Raw genomic sequence first — 25,516 nt, forward strand, 5'->3', positions numbered from 1 at the left:
TTATGTATACAATCATAGGTGAAGGGGCAGAATACAACTCATATACCACCCACACTGGGGTCCAGGGCGACCTGACAAACAACACAGATGCAGTATTATGTATACAATCATAGGTGAAGGGGCAGAATACAATTCATATACCACCCACACTGGGGTCCAGGGCGACCTGACAAACAACACAGATGCAGTATTATGTATACAATCATAGGTGAAGGGGCAGAATACAATTCATATACCACCCACACTGGGGTCCAGGGCGACCTGACAAACAACACAGATGCAGTATTATGTATACAATCATAGGTGAAGGGGCAGAATACAACTCATATACCACCCACGCTGGGGTCCAGGGCGACCTGACAAACAACACAGATGCAGTATTATGTATACAATCATAGGTGAAGGGGCAGAATACAATTCATATACCACCCACGCTGGGGTCCAGGGCGACCTGACAAACAACACAGATGCAGTATTATGTATACAATCATAGGTGAAGGGGCAGAATACAATTTATATACCACCCACGCTGGGGTCCAGGGCGACCTGACAAACAACACAGATGCAGTATTATGTATACAATCATAGGTGAAGGGGCAGAATACAATTTATATACCACCCACACTGGGGTCCAGGGCAACCTGACAAACAACACAGATGCAGTATTATGTATACAATCAAAGGTGAAGGGGCAGAATACAACTCATATTCCACCCACACTGGGTCCAGGGCGACCTGACAAACAACACAGATGCAGTATTATGTAGACAATCATAGGTGAAGGGGTAGAATATAATTCATATAAGCCCACACCGGGGTCCAGGGCGCCTTGAGAAACAACACAGATGCAATCATAGGTGAAAGGATTTCTCATCATTACACCACAATCAGTCAAGCGTTACCACAGTGTCCTTATTCTTATCACGATATGCTGCATGTGATTTCCAAACTTTACACGCTAATCCTGCATGAGACAAATGGTGCATTTGGAGTCATGGATCTATGACGTCACATTGGATGCATCCATGAATGTCGATTCACATAACATACCAGTATGTTTGTTTGTGCATCGAACCAATCTAATATCTCTTGAATAAGAGTAATTCTTCATATATTAACACACATGTATGGTATTTCTTATACCATAGAATAACGCTCAGTGGCTCTCACCTGCTGGTGCCTCCTCTCCTGGCAGACCTGGCAAACCAGGGCCTCCATCATAACCTGCAACATGGTAATCACACCTATATAGTCGCAAGTTGTATCAATTTCTGCATATATTACACGGAAGAGTGTGGAATAAATGTTCAAAGCATAAAAGGCTGACGGCTTATTCAATGTACATGATTATTCAAGGAATTACAGTATTCAAAGAATTTTACTGATTTGAAGCACTTTCTTTTGAATCTGTACTTTGAGGCTATACAACATGAAGTAACCAAGATGTACGAAATCCACAGCACAATATTAATTTCTGATTCTGCGGTATTCATTCACTAAACAGTACCATTAGTCTAAAATGTTGAGCTTTGCCAACGGCAGCATACCTGGTGCACCAGGCTCGCCATCAAGACCAGGTCGGCCTTGGAGTCCTTCCTCTCCTCGTGATCCACGAGGGCCATTGAGACCAGGCAAACCATCATCACCACGACCTCCAGAAAGTCCATCAACACCAGGGCGGCCAGAGGAACCAGGCGATCCCTTCATGCCAGGCAGACCTGACAATCCTGGCAGACCAGGCAGACCATCGTCACCAGGCTGGCCAAGCTCTCCATCGATACCAGGCAGGCCATCCTGACCACGATCACCTATACGGCCAGGGAGACCAGGGCTGCCAGGAATACCATCCACACCCTAAACAAGCAGGAAGCACAAGTCATACATCAACTCCATTACATATGTGTTTGAGAAAGTTTTGTCATAGTCAGCGCTTAAGCTTATAGGGTCACTCTCGGTCAGCTTACCATAAAAATGAACATAGGGATAAACAACGGATCGAGTTGTACCCAGTTTTTTGTTGCCACATAATTTTTTAACCAGAACATTTTTAAGTGTACCCAAATCTTGTGATGGTTCCGATTGCCTTAAAGCAGGCTGACATTGTTGTAAACATCTTGCGCTGCTTAACAAGAACAAAAATCGGAGTACACATAGATATGGTCTGGTACAATACAATGCAACAACAACTGGCAATAACACTTCAGCTAAGGGCAGTCAGAATAGGTCAAAAATTACAATTACATACATCAACTACCATGTAGATACTTTAATATTTTCAGGTCATTTTGGAAGGCATTAATTCTTCTTTTAGGATCTAGACAATTGACTGATTTCAGAACTTATTGTTAGCTCTATTCACACTCCGGCGCAGGTGGCTCAGCATAACACCACTGTCGCAGGCTAATTTGCATATCACGTGACCGGACTTTTCTCTTGTTTGTAAACAAACACACTTTTTCAGAAATCAGTATAGAACGGACTAATGCCATTATTTGGGGGTGCTTAACATATTGTTTTGCATAATTATATAGATATGCTACTACAACTGCGACAGTGAATTTCATGACAGTATATATTTATACATGAGCGTGACCATGTTGCTACCTCTCCATTGGGCTTCGATGACAGCCGTGGAGCCGCACAAACAATGTAAACAAAGGATAACTACGCAAAAACAAGTAGATTTTCACGTATTAGGATACTTTCTTAATGAACTGTAACCATTCTTTGACATTTGTTCATGAAAATGTGTAGACTTGTCAAACATGAAACGGATGAAAAGCATATTCAATATCTTGAATGGGCTGTGAAGGATGTGACGAATCGTCACATGGTGCTGGCCTGTGGCAGAGGTACTATGCTCGCTGGCTGCCGGCTGCAAGGAACTCTGGGTAGGAGAGTGAGCTCTACTGGCAAATCCTTCCAGCAACATTCATAACCTTTGAGTCATTTTCAGACTGCATGATGAAGGTGAAGTGAAATGGGGTTTTAACGTCACGTCCATGATTATTGCACTTATGTTGCGACATGCATGCAGGTGTGTGTGTGTGGCTGCTTGTACTGAGATACCATGCCACAGTTTAACATGAATACCCCACTAATACACGGTATACTGACTCTGAGCCGACCAGACCTTGTTTTAGCCCCTTAATGCCAAGTGCCAGGCAGGGTAACAACAAGCACCATCTTGTAACGTCTTTGGATATGACACGGCCGGGGATCAAACCCTGGACCTTTTGCTCTGCGGGCAGATACTCTACCACTAGACCACTGAGGTGGTCTTCATGATGATGGAACAAGTAACATAGATTATGTTTAGAATTAAAAGTCATCCTTTAAATTTCATTTCAGTCAAAAAAGGCTTTCAAATAAATAATCCGTTTGAAGTGATGAAGATCATAATGGTGTAACCTAGATTTCATGTAATAAGCGCCCCGCTCTAATAAGCCCCCACGGCGATATTTGCTAATATATTGGCTAGTGAACAATCCCAATTCGCACCCCTTCCAATTGATCAATGTACACAAGACTTATTTACTCGTGTATATTACGAACTCGTGTGTATGTACCCTCAATTATGGGCAATTAAATTCTAGAAAAATATATTTGTCGTATATAAACATTTTAGCCTGTCAGCATAAACCACGAAATTGATCTTTCAACTCTGTTTTTTCACCAAAATAATATTCTAATAAGAGCTCCGTATTTCTAATTTTGAGAGCGCCCTGAGTGCTTATTACGTCAAATAAGGTAATCAGAATGGTAAAATGTTATAGTAGCATTAGGGGCGGTCGGGTAGCCTTGTGGTTAAAGCGTTCGCTCGCCACGCTGAAGACCCGGGTTCGATTCCCGACATGGGTACAATGTGTGAAGCCCATTTTTGGTGTCCCTCGCCGTGATATTGCTGGAATATTGCTAAAAGCGGCGTAAAACCATACTCACTCACTCACTATAGTAGCATTAAACTTACTAAGCAGCAATGTTGGAGGTAAACGTGAGGTCATGCCCTGTACATACCAAGCCACCTTGCTCTCCATTGAGGCCTGGCAGACCATCAAGGCCTCTGCCGCCCTTCAACCCAGGGAGACCGGGGAGGCCGTCACTGCCATCTCTACCTTGCAGACCAGGGTCTCCAGGCAAACCATCCAGACCTGCAGTACCAACAACACAACTCGTATCATGTACACATAAGGATATTAGACACATAAGGACATTAGACACATAATGTCAAAGGCGCCGCAATTCGTTGTCTTGGGCATGCCAAAAACCTATGGCTGTGGGTTCGAATCCCAGTTCGCCCCGATTATGTTTCAAGTTTTGTCAGCATCATACCCGTGCTCGTGGGTTTCACTGAAGTGGTAAACGTCTGAGACCTGCATCACCTCAGGCTTTCCACCCATATTAAGCTGACACGCCATGATATAACTGGAATACTGTTAAAAGCAGCATTAAACCTCACTCACTCACTCACTACCAATATTCAGGGGTGAGGAATCAAGCTTGATAAAGATGTCAGAACCTACACTGAAACGGCGATCCTAATTGTAATAAAGAAGTTGTTCATCCCAATATTTACATCCCTAATTAGTACTGTAACTTCTGTATGACTCTCAAAGATGACATTAAACAGGGCACTCACTGGCTATTTCATTTTGACACTAAGACCATTACCAGAGTAATGATGGAAATCTTGAAACAACATAAATAAGGATAATACTGGTAACTTAAAAAAGTTGAATCAGGAAAATGTTTTAAAAAATGAAAAATAGTGGCTTTTGACAAAACTATGCTAAATGTTAATAAAAACTCATTTACTGTTGTTATCAACATAAATAAATTACTTTAAATACCATTATTAAAACCTGTTGAAAATTGAGTTATAAACTCCCGACACCACTTCAGGAAATGAAAATATATATTAAAAATTGAAATTGTTTTTAATTACGTTTTTGACCTACTGACCTGAACATTCTGTGTATAACAAGAGTTGATGATTGTTTATAGAATGAAAGTCTTACCAGGAATTCCCATCTCTCCGATCCTGCCTTTGGGGCCAGTTTGTCCATCAGGGCCTGGGAGGCCACTTAAACCAGGGAGGCCCTCACGACCTGCAAGTAGGACAATAAATAAACAAAAATATCTTCTCTCCTTTTATGCCAGGTACTACACATAATTCACAGAACCTGCTACATACATCATCAACAAGCTACAATGAGTACAGGATTATCTGTCCACAAGGAGGTGAGGTGAAATGGGGTCAAAGTCGTGTCCAAGATTTTTGCACATATAGTGACGTGCATGCACATGTGTGTGTATGTGTATGTGTGGTAGTTTGTACTAGTCTGGATTTAGCAGTGCTAGCCCACTGAGATGTCATGCTGTACAATTACAATAAGCTGACTATGAGCTGACCAGTCCTTGTTTTATCACCTTAAATGCTGTGCTCGATGCAGGGTACAAATAAGTACCATTTTTAACGTCTTTTGATACGAAGTGACGGGGGATGAGACCCCTGATTTTCCGCTCTCTAGGCAGATGCTCCATCCACTAGACCCCGTTGGTCAGAGTCAATGTATGAGTGAGTGTAATCTAACATCAACACAGCTTGACTTTTGCCACTACTCTATCGTGTAGTGTGACCCCGTTGGTGGCTGCTGTTCAGAGTCAATGTATGAGTGAGTGTAATCTAACATCAACACAGCTTGACTTTTGCCACTACTCTATCGTGTAGTGTGACCCCGTTGGTGGCTGCTGTTCAGAGTCAATGTATGAGTGAGTGTAATCTAACATCAACACAGCTTGACTTTTGCCACTACTCTATCGTGTAGTGTGACATCATGTGACAACGCATGATGTAAGCCCAGAGCCTCATGCACATTTTGAGTTGTTTATTCTGAATATTATGTTATTATTTTTTTGAAGGAAGAAAATAAAGAAAAACTTATGAAATGTGAACACTGCAAAGAAGCTTCTCTGAAGTCAGTCTACTCTTTTGGTGCCGAAATGTTATCAATTTGTGAAACCATTAACGGACGGATCATTTCTTATTGTTCTCATCACTGGGAAAAGTGACATATTATCACTGCAGCTGTCCAATCAGCATTGAGAATCTCTCATAATGCACATTTGAAAAATCATCAGAAATTTACAGTGGTTCTTTCATCCAGGTAATACTGTAATATATCACTCTTACCAATTTCTCCTGGGTAGCTGGGTCCGGTTTCACCCTTCTGTCCATAAGATCCCTGCCGTCCAGGGAGACCTGGTTGTCCAGACAGACCCGGCAGACCATCAAGACCTCTCTGACCCTTTACGCCTTTGAAGCCAAAAGGTGCAGTGTCTCCTTTCTGACCAGGGAGACCAGGGAGACCAGGTTCACCTGAGAAGCCCTTGAGTCCTGCTTGTCCGGGAAGACCAGGCAGGCCAGGAAAACCAGCTTCACCAACGTCGCCTGGAATAACAACCAGGAATTATTACACCACATGTTTCTTTTCCAAACTGTCCTCCTTCTCAATATACCGTATTTGACATAATAAGCGCCCAGGGCGCACTCAAAATTAAAAATAGGGGGCTCTTATTAGATCATAAATTTCGTGGTTTATGCTGACATCCTGAAATGTTTACATACGACAGATATATTTTTCCAGAATTTAATTGCCCATAATTAAGGGTGCATATAACGTATTATGCACAAATAAATACTCTTGTGTACATTTATGAATCGGGAGGGGTGCTAATTGGGATTGTTCACTAGCCAATATATTAGCAAATATCGCTGTGGGCGCTTATTACGTCAAATACGGTACTTGGTTAATATTTGTACATGTACATAATTCCTTCATCATTAATGGTTATTATAATGACTCACATGCTAATTCTACATCTACAATCAAGTGGTTAGGCATGGTTTATTGTACATTATTGTTGTACCCCGACAGCAGGGGATATAGGCTATAACGCAACCACTGGTTTGGATGGCACAGAGTTATATGCTGGCTGACATGATATATCTAACATATTGAGGCATATTGCAACAAAAACAATAGCTACTAGTAGTGGGACGAAACACAGATGCATTGGCGGATCGCGATTTTTTACTTCTCAATGCAAGTGTCGATCACAGTCGCACACAAAATAAAGTGTATCCATTTTCACCTTAAATTTATTCTTTATTAAATGGTACAATAACACTTATTACAAGTGAAAATGAGTTGGGAAAACATAAATGTTTTTATCCATTGTGCCATACTTGACACTGCCAACTGCAAATCGTTAGTGTGCCAGGTATTTGGCCACCCTGTCTAAGAAATAGATGGCTTCCGCACCACAGATAAGAGTACACGCAAGTATCGCGATACATATTGGATCGTGAGCAAGGTATCGTGATATGTATCGGATCGCACAGTATCGTCCCAGCCCTAATAGCTACAAGATGGCCCACTACTTACCCTTTGAACCAGATTGACCAGGCAATCCAGTCTGACCATCTGTACCGGGGGATCCAGGAATACCACTGACTCCTTTCATGCCAGCCAGACCTACAATCAATCATACATTCATGTAATATGGTTCAAACAAACTGAACAAGTACAAAGTAATCACATCATTCTGTTGACTGCAAGACTCAAGCCCCAGACCACAAAGCTGCCTGGGACTTGTTCCAAAGAGTCAATGATGCTCAATCAAAAAACTGGTTAATATGCTTCCAGCTGACAGGTGCTCCTAGCCATCTCTGTAGGGTGGTTTTACCATGAGAACATCACCGGGAGCACTGGCTATCATCTGATGAAATGGGGTTTTCCATTTGCACAAAATTCCCAAAACAATAAATGTCATTGACCACTTGATTAAGAAGAGAGGAAATACAAATGGTTCATAAGCAATGCTCTTGAAATGAAACCTTAATAGATTGGAATTTGCCATAGAAACCAGAATTATTTCTTTCCCAACATATTACAAAGAGCAAAGAGCACCAGTTCATGGTCAGACGATTATCTGTGGAAAAATTTGAAAATGAAATATTGAACTCTTTTCAAGTTATGTCCCAGAAACGTCATGATGAGGGACAAAAACTGAGGAGTACATGTTGAATGCCAAAAGGAAATCATGAATGGATTTTTTTATCTTTTCCCTGTTGGTAGTTTGGAGTGAAGCATTTTTTTCAAGAGTCAATACTTGATGCATTCTTTAAAATTGCATTCTCACATATTGATCTAGAAAATGCGCAAATCAGTCTTGTTTACCTGTCCTATCCTAAATGTTATGACTCTCATATCTGTTATAATTGTATGAATGGTACAAACCTGGGCGTCCTGGCAGACCATCCAGACCAGACTCTCCTGGAATACCAGAAAGACCATCTTCTCCATCAAGACCACGAATACCAGGGAGACCAGGGCTTCCCTTGGCGCCACTAAACCCTGGTATACCAGGCAGACCATCATCACCACGGACACCACGCAGGCCAGGGGATCCTGAAATCAAGTTTAATAGATAGTCCCTTCAAACAATTGTCAGACAACAGCAGTACATTTAGCATTGGTATAAATCTACACTCATCTTACGTGAAAGAGATACTGACACATAAAACCTCATAAAGCCAGTTTGTGAATTTAGTAAAAATAAGTAAGAATAATTTCATAATAAGACAAACATACATGCAGTAAATTGATGTGATGTGATAGGATTTCTTGTCAAAGCATTTATGAAGTGTCTGTAGCCAATGTTTCTTATAAAAAACAATCCTTGAACATTTGGACAATGGTTGTGACTTAATGCTACTCTACCTGGGAATCCCTGCATTCCCTGCAAGCCTGACAAGCCAGGGAGACCAGGTCCTCCATTATCTCCAGACAGTCCCTTCAACCCTGGGCTTCCGGGAAGGCCAGGAAGTCCATCCTCACCTGTTTAACAGAAATGTCAACTAAAAGGTCATCAGCGTCATATCTTTGGGCAGAAGGACAGGTGTGTCACAATGACATAAAGAGTTCTTCAGTCCGCATTCTAAGGGTTGAAAGTCTGAGCGCGCTATGAATCATCTTGACATGCTCTGTGGCCGATATACGGGTCAAGTCTGCAGTAAATGTCAGTATTAATTCCCAGATTGGAATAAACAAATTCCAAATCATGCTACAGTGAACCCTCGCTACAACGCTACCTTCGGGGTCCAAATAATTCCACTATATATACTTAAAATTATCAAAATCATAAGCGTAGCACTTTGGTGCAGGTGGTATGCAGGATATTTTTTTACGTATGGAACAATTTGACCAGTCACCATATGGACTTCCCGTGTTATATGTATTTTGAATGCGAAAAGGTTATGTTGACATTTAATAGTCAAACTGCCTCAAATATGACTTTTAGTGAGTCATGGTACGGTATTTATGATATGTGTATCCATTCTCTTGTAACTAAAGTTTGTTTCAAGGCGTCAATAGCGGTAATCTGACCGTGGTTGCTGTAAATAATCTACCGATCACTTTGCATACGATTTAGCCAAAATTATTGTAAACATTATTATAATTATTGAATGAAATATTGACTATAATTAATAAAAGATATTCTAAACATTAGTCCAGATAAACAATGAACAATTTGTTTATAACCAGATACATGTATTATGATAATAGGATTAAATTGCGTACTTCAGTTCGCATTTGTTGACTGGTATTTCCGGTGTTACATGATAGCGGTGATCAGCTGATAATGCTTTCTGAGATGGGGGAAACATCATGTCATTGGAAAAATTGAGGTTATTTAGTAAATTTTGGGAGCCATGCTTTACTGCGCTATAACCGAGTTAGCGCTATATAGAGGAGCGCAATAGCAAGGGAACACTGTATAATGATGATGATGATGATGATGATGATGATGATCATCATCATCATCATCATAATAATAATAATGTATTTATATAGCACAACAATTAAAAAAATAAAAATGCTCTGTGCACTTTAGCGACTGTAAGACTGATGAAACAGAAATGTCTTAAGCTTTGAAAGAGGAAAAAGTGGGAGCATTTTCAGATTTTCAGGCAGACTGTTCAAGAGATGCTGCAGTTTATGATAACTATTTTGGGCCGAAAGTAACGTTGTTTCTAATGTTATGGTAGAGTTGTCATGTATTTCAGGCCCAATAGAACAAAAGGGGTGTTCTTAGTTTCTCATTACTGCATTGAAAGTGATATTAAAATGATATATTTATGATAAGGGCTTTCAAGACAATCTCCATTTGAATAGTATTTTTCCCTTATGTTCCTGCCAAGGTCAAGGTCACTTTGAAATTCTAGATGCACTCGGTCATTTTTGAGACTGGTCACCCATCTACTCAAGTGTGCAAATCTCTTGGCTTGTCTTGGGTTACCCAATACATATACATTAACAGAGAGAAGTTAAAGTTTTTATGCTGGGAGGATTCTGACATCTTGTCTAAACCAATAATGATGCACCTCTTTAAAAGTGTGATTAGAAACAAAGAAATGTTTTTCTTCTTGTTTCAACATTCAATGTCCTATGTCAACATGCAGTGAATCGCTTACCAAATCCTCCAGGGATACCATCAGGCCCAGGTGTTCCAGGCCGACCAGGCTCACCCTTGGCGCCACCTATACCAGGTTCACCAGGATATCCTTCTTCACCTCTTTCCCCTGGGATGCCACGTGACAGGGTGCGTCCAGGCTCACCACGAGGTCCCTACAATGGTAACATTTTGAATGATTCCGAGTCACAGGTAAAGTTTGGATGATTCCAAGTCAAGGGTAAAGTTTGGATGATTCCAAGTAAAGGGTAAAGTTTGGATGATTCCAAGGTAAAGTTTGGATGATTCCAAGGGTAAAGTTTGGATGATTCCAAGTCATGGGTAAAGTTTAGATGATTCCAAGTCAAGGGTAAAGTTTGGATGATTCCAAGGTACAGTTTGGATGATTCCAAGGGTAAAGTTTGGATGATTCCAAGGGTAAAGTTTGGATGATTCCGAGTCACAGGTAAAGTTTGGATGATTCCAGGTCACAGGTAAAGTTTGGATGATTCCAAGTCAAGGGTAAAGTTTGGATAATTCCAAGTAAAGGGTAAAGTTTGGATGATTCCAAGGGTAAAGTTTGGATGATTCCAAGTCATGGGTAAAGTTTAGATGATTCCATGTCACAGGTAAATTTTGGATGATTCCAAGTCAAGGGTAAAGTTTAGATGATTCCATCTCACAGGTAAATTTTGGATGATTCCAAGGGTAAAATTTGGATGATTCCAAGTCAAGGGTAAAGTGTGCAAGATTCCAAGTCAAAGATAAATTTTGGATGATTCCAAGTCAAGGGTAAAATTTAGATGATTCCAAGTCACGGGTAAATTTAGGATCATTCTATATCAAGGGTACAATTTGGATGATTCCAAGTCAAGGATAAAGTTTGGATCATTCAAAGTCACAGGTAAAGTTTGGATGATTCCAAGTTATGGGTAAAGTTTAGATGATAACAAGTCACAGGTAAAGTTTTGATGATTCCAAGGCAAGGGTAGAATATGGCACAATGAGTGACGCCAATGATTCCAAGGCAAGGGTAGAATATGGCACAATGAGTGACGCCAATGATTCCAAGGCAAGGGTAGAATATGGCACAATGAGTGAGGCCAATGATTCCAAGGCAAGGGTAGAATATGGCACAATGAGTGACGCCAATGATTCCAAGGCAAGGGTAGAATATGGCACAATGAGTGACGCCAATTTCTGGTGTCACTGATGTTCCTGGAATATTGCTAAAAACAGCGTAAAACCAGACTCACTCTTGTTGTGGTCCATTTATTTGTCTCCTACAGTCACAAAGTCTAAACCTTGGATATTAAACTTTTGCTTACAAAAAGTTTTGATGTATACAGTAACATTTCAACCAACTTGTATACTTAAACCAACTGGAATATCGGAACATTTCAGACTGAACAATTTCATGACGCTCTGCAAAAAACACACCTTGTATAAAAAAAACACACATTTTTGTGTCTCAAATTATCAATAAAACAATAGTTTATTATGTCCATCATTATAACAAATGAGTCATGAACAAAGATCTACCCTTAATCCTGGCAGACCAGGCAGTCCATCATCCCCAAGAAAGCCCTTAATTCCTGGCAGCCCAGGCAACCCTTCGTCTCCAGGCAAACCGGGATAGCCCTTGGATCCACGCCCTCCTTGTCCACCAGGCAGACCAGCGAGACCATCAACACCTTTCATGCCAGGTAATCCTGGCAGACCGGGCCTACCAGGAAGGCCATCTATGCCATATTCACCTGAAGGCAGAAAGTTAATGAACAAAATGACCCTAACACCTCAAAATATTATGTTGTTCTGCCATCTGTGTCATTATCTAGAGGTCACAGCTGCCTAAAAGAATTAGTACCAATGATGTGCCACCTGTGTCATTATCTAGGGGTCACAGCTGCCTAAAAGAATTAGTACCAATGATGTGCCACCTGTGTCATTATCTAGGGGTCACAGCTGCCAAAAAAAATAAGTACCAATGATATAGCCTCTGTGTCATTATCTAGGGGTTAAAGCTGATTAAATGAAGTATTACCAATGATGTGGCCTCTGTGTCATTATCTAGGGGTTACAGCTGCCTAAATGAAGCATTACCAACAATGTGGCCTTGGTGTCATTATCTAGGGGTCACAGCTGCCTAAATGAAGCATTACCAAGGATGTGACCTCTGTGTCAATATCTAGGGGTTACAGCTGCCTAAATGAAGCAATAACAATGTTGTGCCATCTGTGTCATTATCTAGGGGTTACAGCTGCCTAAATGAAGCATTACCAATGTTGTGCCATCTGTGTCATTATCTAGGGGTCACAGCTGCCTAAATGAAGCATTACCAAGGATGTGACCTCTGTGTCATTATCTAGGTGTCACAGCTGCGTAAATGAAGCATTACCAAGGATGTGACCTCTGTGTCATTATCTAGGTGTCACAGCTGCCTAAATGAAGCATTACCAATGTTGTGTGAAGTGTTACCATTGATGTGGCCTTTGTGTCATTATCTAGGGGTTACACCTGCCTAGATGAAGCATTACCAATGTTGTGGCATCTGTGTCATTATCTAGGTGTTACAGCTGCCTAAATGAAGCATTACCAATGTTGTGCCATCTGTGTCATTATCTAGGGGTTACAGCTGCCTAAATGAAGCATTACCAATGTTGTGCCATCTGTGTCATTATCTAGGGGTTACAGCTGCCTAAATGAAGTGTTACCATTGATGTGGCCTTTGTGTCATTATCTAGGTGTTACAGCTGCCTAAATGAAGCATTACCAATGTTGTGCCATCTGTGTCATTATCTAGGGGTTACAGCTGCCTAAATGAAGTGTTACCATTGATGTGGCCTTTGTGTCATTGCACTTCAGAATAAATCTGCAATTCATGTTCCTTGTATTCTATATTTCAAATATCTTTGATTAAATCAGTGAAAACTCAGAACTTACCCTCAAAGCCTGGTTCTCCATCTCGGCCTGGAATACCTGGTAGTCCTCTTATTCCAACTTCGCCCTTCAGGTCCATCTTAAATGGTAGTGCTACAGGGTCTCCCATTTCACCTGGAACATTAGTGTAGGGTATTGAATACGATTACTTATTCACGAACACAACAAATCAGCACTTGATGTATTATTTATTATATTCAATGAAACATACACTGATCACTCTCTACAATGCTACCTTTAGGGGCCAAATAATTGTTGAGCGTTATGGATAATCAGCCATTTAACTGAGGTAGAGTTGTAGATGACCCACACAACAGACTACTGCATGCCTTGCACATCGATTTAGCATATCTTACTTTGATAAATAGAAGACAACGTCAAGTAAAAAACACTCTTTTAATTTTTGTGTGTAAATATTCGATTCTAGTGATCACAAATAACAAATTCAATTCATGAAGGGATACGTTTCGATTCACCGAATACATGAGTGAATCATAACAGCTCTACTCCACACATTGATAACAAATATTACTCCAGACTTTCTTTTGCTCATTTCTTTTTTTAAATCGTTTGCAAGTAATGAAAGCCAGCTCAATGTTCGCAGCCTTTGAACGCCATGACAGTCTATGTGGAAAATGGACAACCTACCCTTTATTCCTTTCCTGCCGTCGCCTCCATCCAGCCCTCCAAGACCAGGTTCACCCTTTTCTCCTCTGGCACCAGGGATTTCATCCCCAGGTAGACCCTTGTTGCCAGACAGACCAGGAAGACCAGGTAGACCATCAAGACCAGTGTCACCAGGAATGCCAGAATCACCCTGGACAAAGATCAGTCCGATTAAGTATTTCCATACAGGTAGCACCACATGGATTAACTTCATATAATTCAATATATAGCTGAAACTCACTAGTGTACAGTAGCACATATACAGTCAAGTCTCGTTAATCCGACACTCGTTAATCCGACAATCGGCTTTATCCGACACAAATGATGGGAACCGATTTAATCAGTGCTATTTAGACCCGTTAATTTGACAGTCTCGCACTGCGACTCCGACACACCTGATTTGCAACGAATTGCTGAATCACTCATTAATCAGTCTCGTTAATCCAACACAGTGATCAGCGTACTCCGTAGTCATCTGCCCGCGAGTACACAGCCCCATGTTTTGATGCGAGACGAGTTGGCGAGTAGCTGCATATTTTAACGGCTGCAGAGATAAACTTGCTTAACAATAAACAATAACTGCTCTAAATACACAAAACAGGATGAATCACATACCTAGATCACCTCAATCTCAAATCGGATACAAGTTCTGGCTACCGCTGAGGACATCCAATTACAGGTCACGTCAGAACGACCTTTCGCGAACTTTGACCGACCAATGAAATTACTAACAGGAAGTCGACATTAGCCACTAAGAAAGCAGCTTTCTTAAGCATTGCGGCACTAGTTTCAAATTAGCAACTTCCATTTCAGACTATACTTTCAAAATTATTTTGTATCAGTCATACAGTTCCTGACAGTAGTTTTCTGTTAAACTTTAGTGGTTGCATAGTTAGAAAACATATTCCTCTGACAATGTAACACAACAATATGAATATTTCATTTTTCCTTTTCCTACGTGTTCGTATCGTTATCTATCGTGTAGCTGTCCAATTTTTTATCACGAACGTTAATAATACCTATTTTTGTTTATCTGACATACTCGTTATTCCGACGTAATCATATGCAACCAACAGTGTGGGATTAACGGGACTTGACTGTATAAAGAAATTCAAAAAATAACAACAACACGAATTGTTCTCCTTCGGGAGACTTTCGTATTAGAGCAATGCGAGGCATGTTGTTTTGTGAATTTATTTATAGATATTTATCAGAACTATGTTAATACAGAGAAATGTTTGATATTTCTGTATGATATAAAATATTTTAACTTGCAATTTGCATGCAACATATAAAATGCATTAGTGAGATGGGTATTGACGGGCCTTACTTTTGAATAGCAATTTATTGCAACAATAATTCATGTATTGGGATATGTAATACCGGTACAATATATTGCACATGCAACGGACAAACAGTTTCAATGTTTTTATCAAAGGAATTAGTTGTTAATTTCCTAATTTCAATTCAACCAATCACTTATGTAAACATTGCCAACGAGACAAAAAATATACAAGATTTTGAAAAACGCAATGTACTGATGTTTCCCAAATGTATTATGAAATGTAATCATTACAGTGTACAACTAATATGCATGTTCTTTTATGCTAGGGATGGGTACGGGCAGAAATTCCTACTGCAATACCACATGTTGTATCACGATACATATTGTCATATATTGCAACATCTGTAATGGCTTTACCAAGATGATGGACCCGTGAAGATCTGGTGTAGAATAGGTCTTCAGTAACCAATGCTTGCCATAAAAGGCCACTATGCTTGTCGTAAGATGCAACTTATGGGATCGGGTGGTCAGGCTCGCTGACTTGGTTGATGCATGACATCATATCCCAATCGCGTGGATCGATGCTCATGATGTCAATCACTGGATTGTCTGGTCCAGAATTATTTACAGACCGCCGTCATATAGCTGGTATATTCCTGAGTGCAGCGTTAAACAACCAACCAACCAACCAACCAAGATGATGATTTCAAAGTTAAAACGTTTCCCAATCAGGGTCTGCCAATTTAAACTATCAAATTATTTTCGACCATTCAGGATGCAATATACGACCTTTAACCTAAACTCCTGAAGTGATCCGACTGTATGTTGAAAACCGTTTCACAGTGATTGTACTGCATATGTATTCCCAGAAATGTTCTATTGCCATTTACAGGTAAACCAGTAATACAGTGCATAACATGCTGAAACTGACCTTCATTCCCTGGTAGCCAGGACTTCCAGGCAGACCTCTGTTCCCCACTGTCCCCATGGAACCATCCATGCCAGGCAGACCAGGGTAGCCTGTTGACCCCTTGGGACCAGCAGGGCCTCGGTATCTTTCTACGTCAACAAATCCCAGAGGTTCACCTGGTAATCCCTTGGCACCAGGGAAACCTGGAGCACCATCACGTCCTGGAACACCCTGAAACGGCCAAACAAACGTTACAACAGACCTTCTGCCTCATGGACCAGAGCTTCAGAAAAGCTCAGTATCTGCGTAAAATACACATCAGAAATGCAGAAATACCCAGTTAAATAAAATCCAAGCGTATCAAATACGCAACAAACATTACAGATACGCTACAAAAATAAAACTTGTGCGTATCATCAAAATATTGTGAAGTAACTCTGCGTGTTCGATTAGCATATCAGCAACTTATTTCAAAATTATAAACGGGCATTCTGTCAACCTTGCCAAACTTCACGATGACAGTTACATCATGATCATTTGCCATCACACTTTCTTGTGGAAGTATCGTGGTATTTTTGAGTCCTATAAAGCTCTCGAACCCACACAACACCAGTTTGCAGGGACTAGATGAATAATGTTTTTAAATATTTAACTTAAATACCCACATGTGTAAAAACTAGTGGGTAACAGAAATTTGAATACCCAGATAGAATTTCTGATACCCAACGATTTTAAAATGCATGGGTAAAATACCCACAACACCAAAAGCTTATCTGGAGCTCTGTGGACTGAATGAGACTGCATTTGCCTGTTTTTCAAACATGACTTGTCTTTCATGAATATTCCTCTAATATAATATCCGAAACCAAACCGATGACAAAGTGGGAGAATGAAAGACATGATGTCAACAGTTGTATGGCCAATTGACCTATTAAATATATCAATCAAGTCAGAATTTATGAAATACTGTGACTCTTGATTGATCTTTCTATCCTTCTTCACTGATTATGTAACTCTAAAACAAGAAATATATCGAGAGATTATTATATGAGCACATGTGTCATACTGCTTTTACGAATCGAGTCTCAGAATTCTAGTATTTCCCAAGCAAGAGCGAGGGTAATACATGAATGTTTACACAAGTTGCATATAATCAGTATGACACACAAAGCAAGTGTAATAATTTCTTGATAACCCATTATTTCGATAACCCATTACCTCTTTTGACCTCCCCTTTAAAATTGCACTGATCATGACCACCATTTTAGAAAACCACAATTGTCGAAAGACATCAACTATCTCCAGCTATGATGCCGTTACTAGTGCGATGTCATTCCGATCTTGTGTCATAATCCGATTCGAATGACGTCAACAATGCCATCCATATGATGTAAACAATACACTGGTGCGCATGAAGTGATATATTTGCACAAAGGCACACACGTTTTTTATTAACTCAGTCATTTCAAAGCATATGGGTAATAAATATATATATATTACACTCATCAAATGTCATCTTTATCATTTTAGTTGAAAATATAACCATTTTCCACACACAACAATACAAAATACTTACAGGCTCCCCAGATCTACCGTCAGGGCCAGGCAGTCCGAACTCACCAGGCTGCCCCTTCTCGCCCTGGAACCCTGGCAAGCCAGGGAAACCATCCTGACCTGTCACAACCAACATAAAAGCATTATCAAAAAAATAAGGAAGCTTGTGTTTATGGAAATGTTAATTTGAACAACACAGCATGTTCTGTTCAAGTTGACATTGACCTTTTTACAGATAAGCAGTGGTCCGGAAACGGTCATATGCGCCGGACATTTAAATTTTTCTGTCCGGACATTTTTAAAAGTATTGTCCGGACATTCTTAAATTTTGACCGGACATGATCAACATTTAGGACTGAGCAGTTTCTGTCTGCAGTTGTAACACAATGAAGATTATCTACACTGACAAGCTTTGTTTGTTTTGATTGCTGTAAATACATCGTACCTACATGATAAGCGGTCAATCACTGTAATAGGCAATAAACTGAGTTGACACTGATTGGAGACACTGAGTTGAGGATTAATTACTGAGAACATCTTGTTAATTTGATTGAAAGGTGTTTACAACTGTTCATCATGGATGTAGAAATACGCTATTTGAAGGGGGCGTGGCCGAAATGCAAATGTCTGATTGGGATTTTAAATTTTTCGGACCCCTGCAGATAAGTGATATTATTAAGAAGCTGACCTTGTCTGCCAGAGTCGCCATTATCTCCCCGAGCTCCAGGAATTCCATCTGGGCAGAACCCACAGTCTTCTCCACGGAAACCTGCAATATGCATTTCACACATATATACTGTCCAAAACATAGTTTGTTTGTTGTTTAATGCCGCACTCAGCAATATTCCAGCTATATGACGGCGGTCTGTGAAATAATCGAGTCTGGACCAGACAATCCAGTGATTGACATCATCAGCATCGATCCACGCAATTGGGATCGATGACATGTATCAACAAAGTCAGCGAGCCCGACCACCCGATCCCGTTAGTTGACTTTTACGACAAGCAAAGTTGCCTTTTAAGGCCAAGTATGGGTTGCTGAAGACCTATTCTAACCCAGAATCTTCACGGGTCTCCAAAAAATAGTTCTGAAGCAACTGACTCATTACTGATTACCAACGATACACTACTGGCATAAATAGATTTGTTTGTTTCTTGTTTAAAGCAGCACTTGGCAATATTCCAGTGGTGGTGGCGGTGGCTTGTAAATAATCGAGTCTTGACCAGACAATCCAGTGATTGAGATCCAGAGCATCAATCCACGCAACTGGGATACGATGACATGCACCAACCAAGTCATGGAGCCTGACCACCCAATCCTGTTAGTCGCCTCTTACGACAAGCATAGTCGCCTCTTACGACAAGCATAGTCGCCTCTTATAGTCAACCTATTCTAACCAGGATCTTCACGGGTGGAAGGCCATCTTAAAATATTGGAGTAACGATCACCCTAGCACCTAGATCACTATGTGGAACGGATTCCTGGACCCAATAGCTTCATTAAAAACTGGACCCCTAAGTTTCTTTTCAGAAATGACACCATCATATCAATGCATCATAATAACTGGGCATTTGACCATTTGCAAGATGCATGCTGTTGAGGTTTTTCTTGTTTTTGTTCTTGTTTTCATTCAATCAGTCAGGTTTACTGTATGCAAGGCCTAAGGACCAAACATATAGAACGAAGTAAGCATAGTATTAGATACACGGTGTACATTAGGGCTGTGTATTAGTTAAAGGTGAGGTGAAATTGGGTTTAACGTCGCGTCCAAGATTATTGCACTTATATAGCGACGTGCATGCACGTGTATGTGTGTGTGTGGCTGCTTGAACTAGTCCGGACTGATGCCGATTTATAGTGCTAGCTCACTGAGATACCATGCCGCAGTTTAACACGAATACCCCACTCAGACACAGTATACTGACTCCGAGCCGACCAGTCCTTGTTTTAGCCCCTTAATGCCGAGCGCCAGACAGGGTAACAACAAGTACAATCTTTTAACGTCTTTTTGTATGACGCGGCCCGGGATCGAACCCCGGACCTTCCGCTCTCCGGGCGGACGCTCTACCACAAGACCACGGAGGCGGTTTGTATTAGTTAAAAAAAACTATTGCAGTATATTGCAATACAGGTATCTTTATTGTCATACATATTGGGACACATTGGGACGTTATATGTTGACAGTGATTGACAATGATTTGTTCATGCAGATCCTATTTTCTAGATACTAAAGTAAATATTACTCAGCATGTTCAGTGGCTGCCATTTTGTAGTCATGGGTACAGGGGAGATAACAATGTGAGAAATATCCATTTCCTGTTTTCTCAATCAATTTTGAAAGGGAAACATCATTTGTGTATGAATTTCTGTGTTGATTTTAGGTCCAAGGATACAAAAAATAACGAAACTTGTTATACATTTTCTACCCAAAATATTGGAACAGAAAATATATTGCAATATGCATCATTTGCAATATGTATCATTGTTATACTGGTTATACCATGCAGTCCTAATGTACATCATTGTTATGGGTGTTGAGATGTTGAGTTGAGTTTCGTATTGAATTCTGAAAAGGGTTTTAACTGTGTAGCACTCAAAAAACCTGCAAAAAGAAGATACATGCAAGCACTTTACCTTGGTCTCCAGAAAGACCAGGAAGACCATCCACGCCAGGTGGACCAGGCACACCTCTGTCACCAGGCAGTCCACGCGGTCCAATAGGCCCAAACAATGTGAAGCCCTCTCCAGGGTAGCCAGCCTGTCCAGGGTAGCCAGAATCTCCAGGGATACCAGGTAAACCGGGAAGTCCGGGAAGACCGGAAAGACCTTGCTCACCAGGTGGACCATACGTAGTCTCACCAGGCCGACCATTTTCTCCATTCTCCCCAGCCAGACCAGGGAAGCCCACAAGACCGTCTTTTCCGTCAGTACCACGCAGACCTAAATGATAGGCACAAACCTGTAAAGCTTGTACTTCATATGGCGGAACAAGAGGTCACCGAATCTATTAACAATTAGGGATCATATCATGGGACCATATAAACCATGGATATACACTTACCTGGAACACCTCTGTCTCCCTTCATGGACATGCCAGGAATACCAGGGAGACCAGGTAGACCCTGGGTGCCGGGGAGGCCAGACAGACCAGGCAGACCACGGCGACCCTCCTCACCATCAAAACCTGGAGCACACAAAACATTGATACACATGTACTTTCTAAATGTTACTGTTACGCCTATTGATAAAGATTCAAGAATTGACATTCACACACAACTGAACTTTATTTTTATGGCAAATGATAGCACCAGTTTGGGTTGATGAAACTGTATAATTTGTGATTCAACAGGACACAAGGGAGCTCTTCATTATTGAGTAACTTTATTGTCACAGGCGCACCAAACAAGCACAACCAAATCACACAGCATCTCGATCGAGAGAAGAACCAGGTAAGGGAGATAACTGCCTTTATGAGTAAACCGGCCAAGCCAACCTGCTTTGGAGGAGGAATGTCATCAAACAACCAGGGTATAGCAACAATGACTGTAATTTTGAATGGGGCAGGGACTGACTGTTTCCCATTTCTGTCTTGGACCCCATACATTTGTCACATTGTCACATTGTCTTGTGACGGCAACTGGGGCTTGGACGAGTCCAAAGTTACTACCCGGCTAACCTACTCCCTATTACCCAACCCTACCTGGGAACCCACTGTAGGCCTCAAGCGTTGGGAACAAAATGGGAATTGTTTTATCGCAACCCTGGCAAAGCTATTTAGATACATGTATGAAACGATCAGATCATTCGTACACTGAAGTTGACAAAGTTGACCCGAGTACCCGAGTTACCCATCCCAGCCCTAATGGCCACATTTCTTATTCCTGTTACTACTGAATATTACTATTTTGCATATTGGTTGAACTCGTGTCTAAGGTGTTATGCACAGAATTCATTTTTATGCACAGAATTCATTTTTATGCACAGAATTCATTTCCCTATCAACCTGATATCACATCCCATTCTTCTCGGAATGCAACGCCATGCTGTCATCAACCCTACTAGCCAAACTACCTGGAGTCCCTGGGAAACCTTTAGGCCCCGATGGTCCAATTCTGCCCCTCGGGCCAGGCCGGCCAGTGCCAGTGCCATTGCCAAGGATACCAGGTGGACCCTGAAACACATAAAACAACTTTCTCAATGTGTACACTAGACTAACATCCAGTTTCTGAAATGAACACATTTTACAGAAAAAAAACAGTTGTCAATAATTAAAATTATAAAATACAATAAAAAGGAGCCCAGAGACTTTCTTTATACTGCAGTAATCTAGACTTGCCAAACATTATAGACTTGCATGGGTTGTATTGGATATATTTGTTTCAGGGTCTGTAAAAGCAAATACTACTCAACATTTGACAGGGATAATTCTATTTTGCCTTCATTGATTTCTCATACAAGTAATTTGGAAGTACTTTGAAAGTCCTTCATAGCTCAGCATCCCCATCATAAGTAGACTAGTATACATTAAAGTGCTATTGATGACACGTTTGAAAATGTCTTATATTCGAGGATACTTAACTCAAAGGGCACCAATCAGTGTACCTATGTACATCTTGGGTCTTAAGGGCGCTGTGATAGAACTAATAGTTAAAGCATTCGCTTGTCATACCAAAGGTCTGGGTTCGATTCCCCACATGGGTAAAATGTGCAAAGCCCATTTCTGATGTCCCTCTGTGATAGTGCTGAAATATTCATAAAAGCGGCGTAAAACTATGCTAACTCACTCTTGGGTCTTTAGAGCAATCAAACTATGAGCGGAAGACTGTAAGTCAAGCAGCAAGATCACCAAGTGATACAGCAGGTTAATGAACAGAATGTATGTTGATTGGTTTACTTACAGGATAACCTTGAAGACCCTGTCGTCCAGCGAAGCCTGGCTCACCGAACATACCCTGGCAACAAAAAATACCATGAATAAATGACTATTAAAGTCTTTGTATATATTACACAGCAGTAACATATCAAGTTGGTGCTTACAGTCAGAATATCATCATACCTATTACACAACAAGGATTTTTTATATTTTTCCTAATTAAAAGTCAATGAACATGCATGGTTTCACAGACTGTTCTTACCTTCACTCCATTTATTCCTGCATTGCCTGAGAAACCCTTGGCACCAGGGAAGCCCTTCCCTCCATAAGGACCTTGGGGTCCCTCTTTACCACGTTTGCCCTGCAAAGTACATCATAGATCAACATACAATTCCAGAAATTCAGTCGTTGGTCAAAACCAGTTCCTTGTCTTGGTTTGAGGTCTGAGAAACTGAGGAGGCATTTACACTGATACTTAAGTAAGATGTGTATTAACTTCAGTTTTATTCTCAGGAGTGTACCTGACAAGTATGGAGATAAAATCAGTGAAGCAATTTAGCTAAGACGCGTAGCACCCAAGAATGCTGAGGGTGTGTGGGGCATGCCCCCAGCCCAGAAACTGCTGAAACAGAGATCATCTTTAACGCTACTTACTGCAATATGGGGACTGTTTAGCTGACGTTATAAAACATCAAGAGTATTGTCATGTGAGTGTGAATTTTATATATTTTCAAAAGCAGACTGACTGTCTTATTGTCTTATGAAAAGTCCACCTAGTCTAGTCTAGTCTAGTCTAGTCTACACTGACACCCAGTTTTGATATCTGTGAAAAATTATATGTAGGCAACTGTATTTTTGCCTACATGGTAGCTATGCCACTGAATCTGACATTCTGAGTATATACTTCTAGCTCCTGTAAAACTCTGTTATTAAGAAAGTCATTTACTTGATATATTCTTAAGACAGTGCAACATGGACCAAACTCAATCGTAATCAATGGGGCTGTTATTAATATCACCAACCCAACACTGAGGCTGGTTTGTAGATCACATTCTTGACTGAGTTGCGTAACAAATCAAACTGGCTGATGAAAATAAAGAGCGGGTAATTGGTGATCGCAATAACAACATGAATGAATACAGGGCTTACTGTAGGTTTACTGAAATGCAAGGCTTAGAGATATTGTGGATGAATGTTGATGTAAAGTTGATGTACAACATGTAATAAAATTTATATTACAAAGGATTAATATTTGAATAAAGATGATACTTTTCTAATCTAGCAGTCTACTGTGATGTTTTGAAATGATGTCTTGATATCAGCAATATATCTATTAGGAGATATACCTACTGTGTTTTGAAATTTGATGTAGTCCCACTGTAGAGTGGATACCTCTTATTTAAATTTGGAGCCAAGCATTTAAAAAAAGGAAACCTCTTTTTAACCAATCAGAATCAAGCATTCATCAATGTCATGGTAGAATTTAGAATGGAAAAGGGCAGCAACCACCATCGTTGGAAGGTGAAACCCATACGTACCCTTCTTCCTGAGGGTCCATCCATACCCTTGGGGCCCTTTAGTCCGCTCAGACCTGGGTCACCCTGAAACATTGTTGCCAGTTGTAACTTTATCAGACCACACAGAGTTGAGAAACAGTCATATTGACATGGAATACATAGTGACAGTTCAATTGACATGGAATACATAGTGACAGTTCCATTGACATGGAATACATAGTGACAGTTACATCGACATGGAATACATAGTGACAGTTCCATTGACATGGAATACATAGTGACAGTTCCACTGACATGGAATACATAGTGACAGTTCCATCGACATGGAATACATAGTGACAGTTACATCGACATGGAATACATAGTGACAGTTCCATTGACATCGAATACATAGTGACAGTTCCATTGACATGGAATACATAGTGACAGCTACATCGACATGGAATACATAGTGACAGTTCAATTGACATGGAATACATAGTGACAGTTCCATTGACATGGAATACATAGTGACAGTTCCATTGACATGGAATACATAGTGACAGTTACATCGACATGGAATACATAGTGACAGTTCCATTGACATCGAATACATAGTGACAGTTCCATTGACATGGATAAACAGTTTATTGTAACACTAACCATATCATACATAGTTAAGAAACAGTTACATTTACTACACAACTTATTGTAACACTAACCATATCACATATTGTTAACAAACCACTTTAATATATATAATGAGAAGTTGACTTCCATATTCACTGGCCTAGATGCAGTCAAGTGTCATTTGACAAAAACTCATGTTGACCCCAAATAAGGTCTGATTCCTTATTGTATTGACTTGAGCTACTAAACACAGAATGGGAATATCCTGGACGTCTTCCCAAACCTAAGCCAATCAGATGTCTCCGTTTGATGGAACCTCCTTATGTTATAGCTAATCAGTACCAGACTAATTCTGCCATTATGCGATCACAAAACTATTTTCAGAAAATGTAACTTTTATCAACTAATACACAAAATATTTATTATTTTCAAGCTTTTCTATCAAATTTTGCACTTGAACGACGCCCAAACATATAACATATGATTGAAATATACAAAATATGAATCAAAAAACAAAATTTGAAATGAACAATTCTCACTCTAAAACGTTATTGTAGTATTTTCACTACATAAACTGTTTACATCTAACCATAAGTGAACATCAGTGACAATATACATATTTATTAGCATAGTTTTATTTCTT

The 25,516-nt window shown here is 40.4% G+C and overlaps 1 protein-coding gene across 1 annotated transcript in view; it reads right to left on the reverse strand.

The window, feature by feature from the left end:
* The window catches only part of LOC139448772 (collagen alpha-2(IV) chain-like), a 41,498-nt gene that overhangs the window by 12,167 nt on the left and 3,815 nt on the right, over positions 1–25,516 (reverse strand). Inside the window, exons 6-26 of the mRNA XM_071230308.1 lie at positions 24,286–24,348; positions 23,010–23,108; positions 22,773–22,826; positions 21,946–22,045; positions 20,936–21,058; positions 20,509–20,814; positions 18,562–18,642; positions 17,896–17,993; positions 16,341–16,550; positions 14,107–14,275; positions 13,462–13,572; positions 12,061–12,275; positions 10,541–10,694; positions 8,787–8,903; positions 8,304–8,474; positions 7,449–7,538; positions 6,194–6,451; positions 5,019–5,108; positions 4,018–4,151; positions 1,548–1,854; positions 1,171–1,224 (exon numbers count right to left, since the gene is read on the reverse strand). Coding sequence (XP_071086409.1) covers positions 1,171–1,224; positions 1,548–1,854; positions 4,018–4,151; positions 5,019–5,108; positions 6,194–6,451; positions 7,449–7,538; positions 8,304–8,474; positions 8,787–8,903; positions 10,541–10,694; positions 12,061–12,275; positions 13,462–13,572; positions 14,107–14,275; positions 16,341–16,550; positions 17,896–17,993; positions 18,562–18,642; positions 20,509–20,814; positions 20,936–21,058; positions 21,946–22,045; positions 22,773–22,826; positions 23,010–23,108; positions 24,286–24,348 — 3,004 coding nt within the window. The remainder of the gene's footprint in view (positions 1–1,170; positions 1,225–1,547; positions 1,855–4,017; positions 4,152–5,018; positions 5,109–6,193; positions 6,452–7,448; positions 7,539–8,303; positions 8,475–8,786; positions 8,904–10,540; positions 10,695–12,060; positions 12,276–13,461; positions 13,573–14,106; positions 14,276–16,340; positions 16,551–17,895; positions 17,994–18,561; positions 18,643–20,508; positions 20,815–20,935; positions 21,059–21,945; positions 22,046–22,772; positions 22,827–23,009; positions 23,109–24,285; positions 24,349–25,516) is intronic.

This window comes from Haliotis cracherodii, unplaced genomic scaffold (genome assembly GCF_022045235.1).
Source record: "Haliotis cracherodii isolate W230 unplaced genomic scaffold, xgHalCrac1.p SCAF_7, whole genome shotgun sequence".
NCBI classification, from domain to species: Eukaryota; Metazoa; Mollusca; class Gastropoda; order Lepetellida; family Haliotidae; genus Haliotis; species Haliotis cracherodii.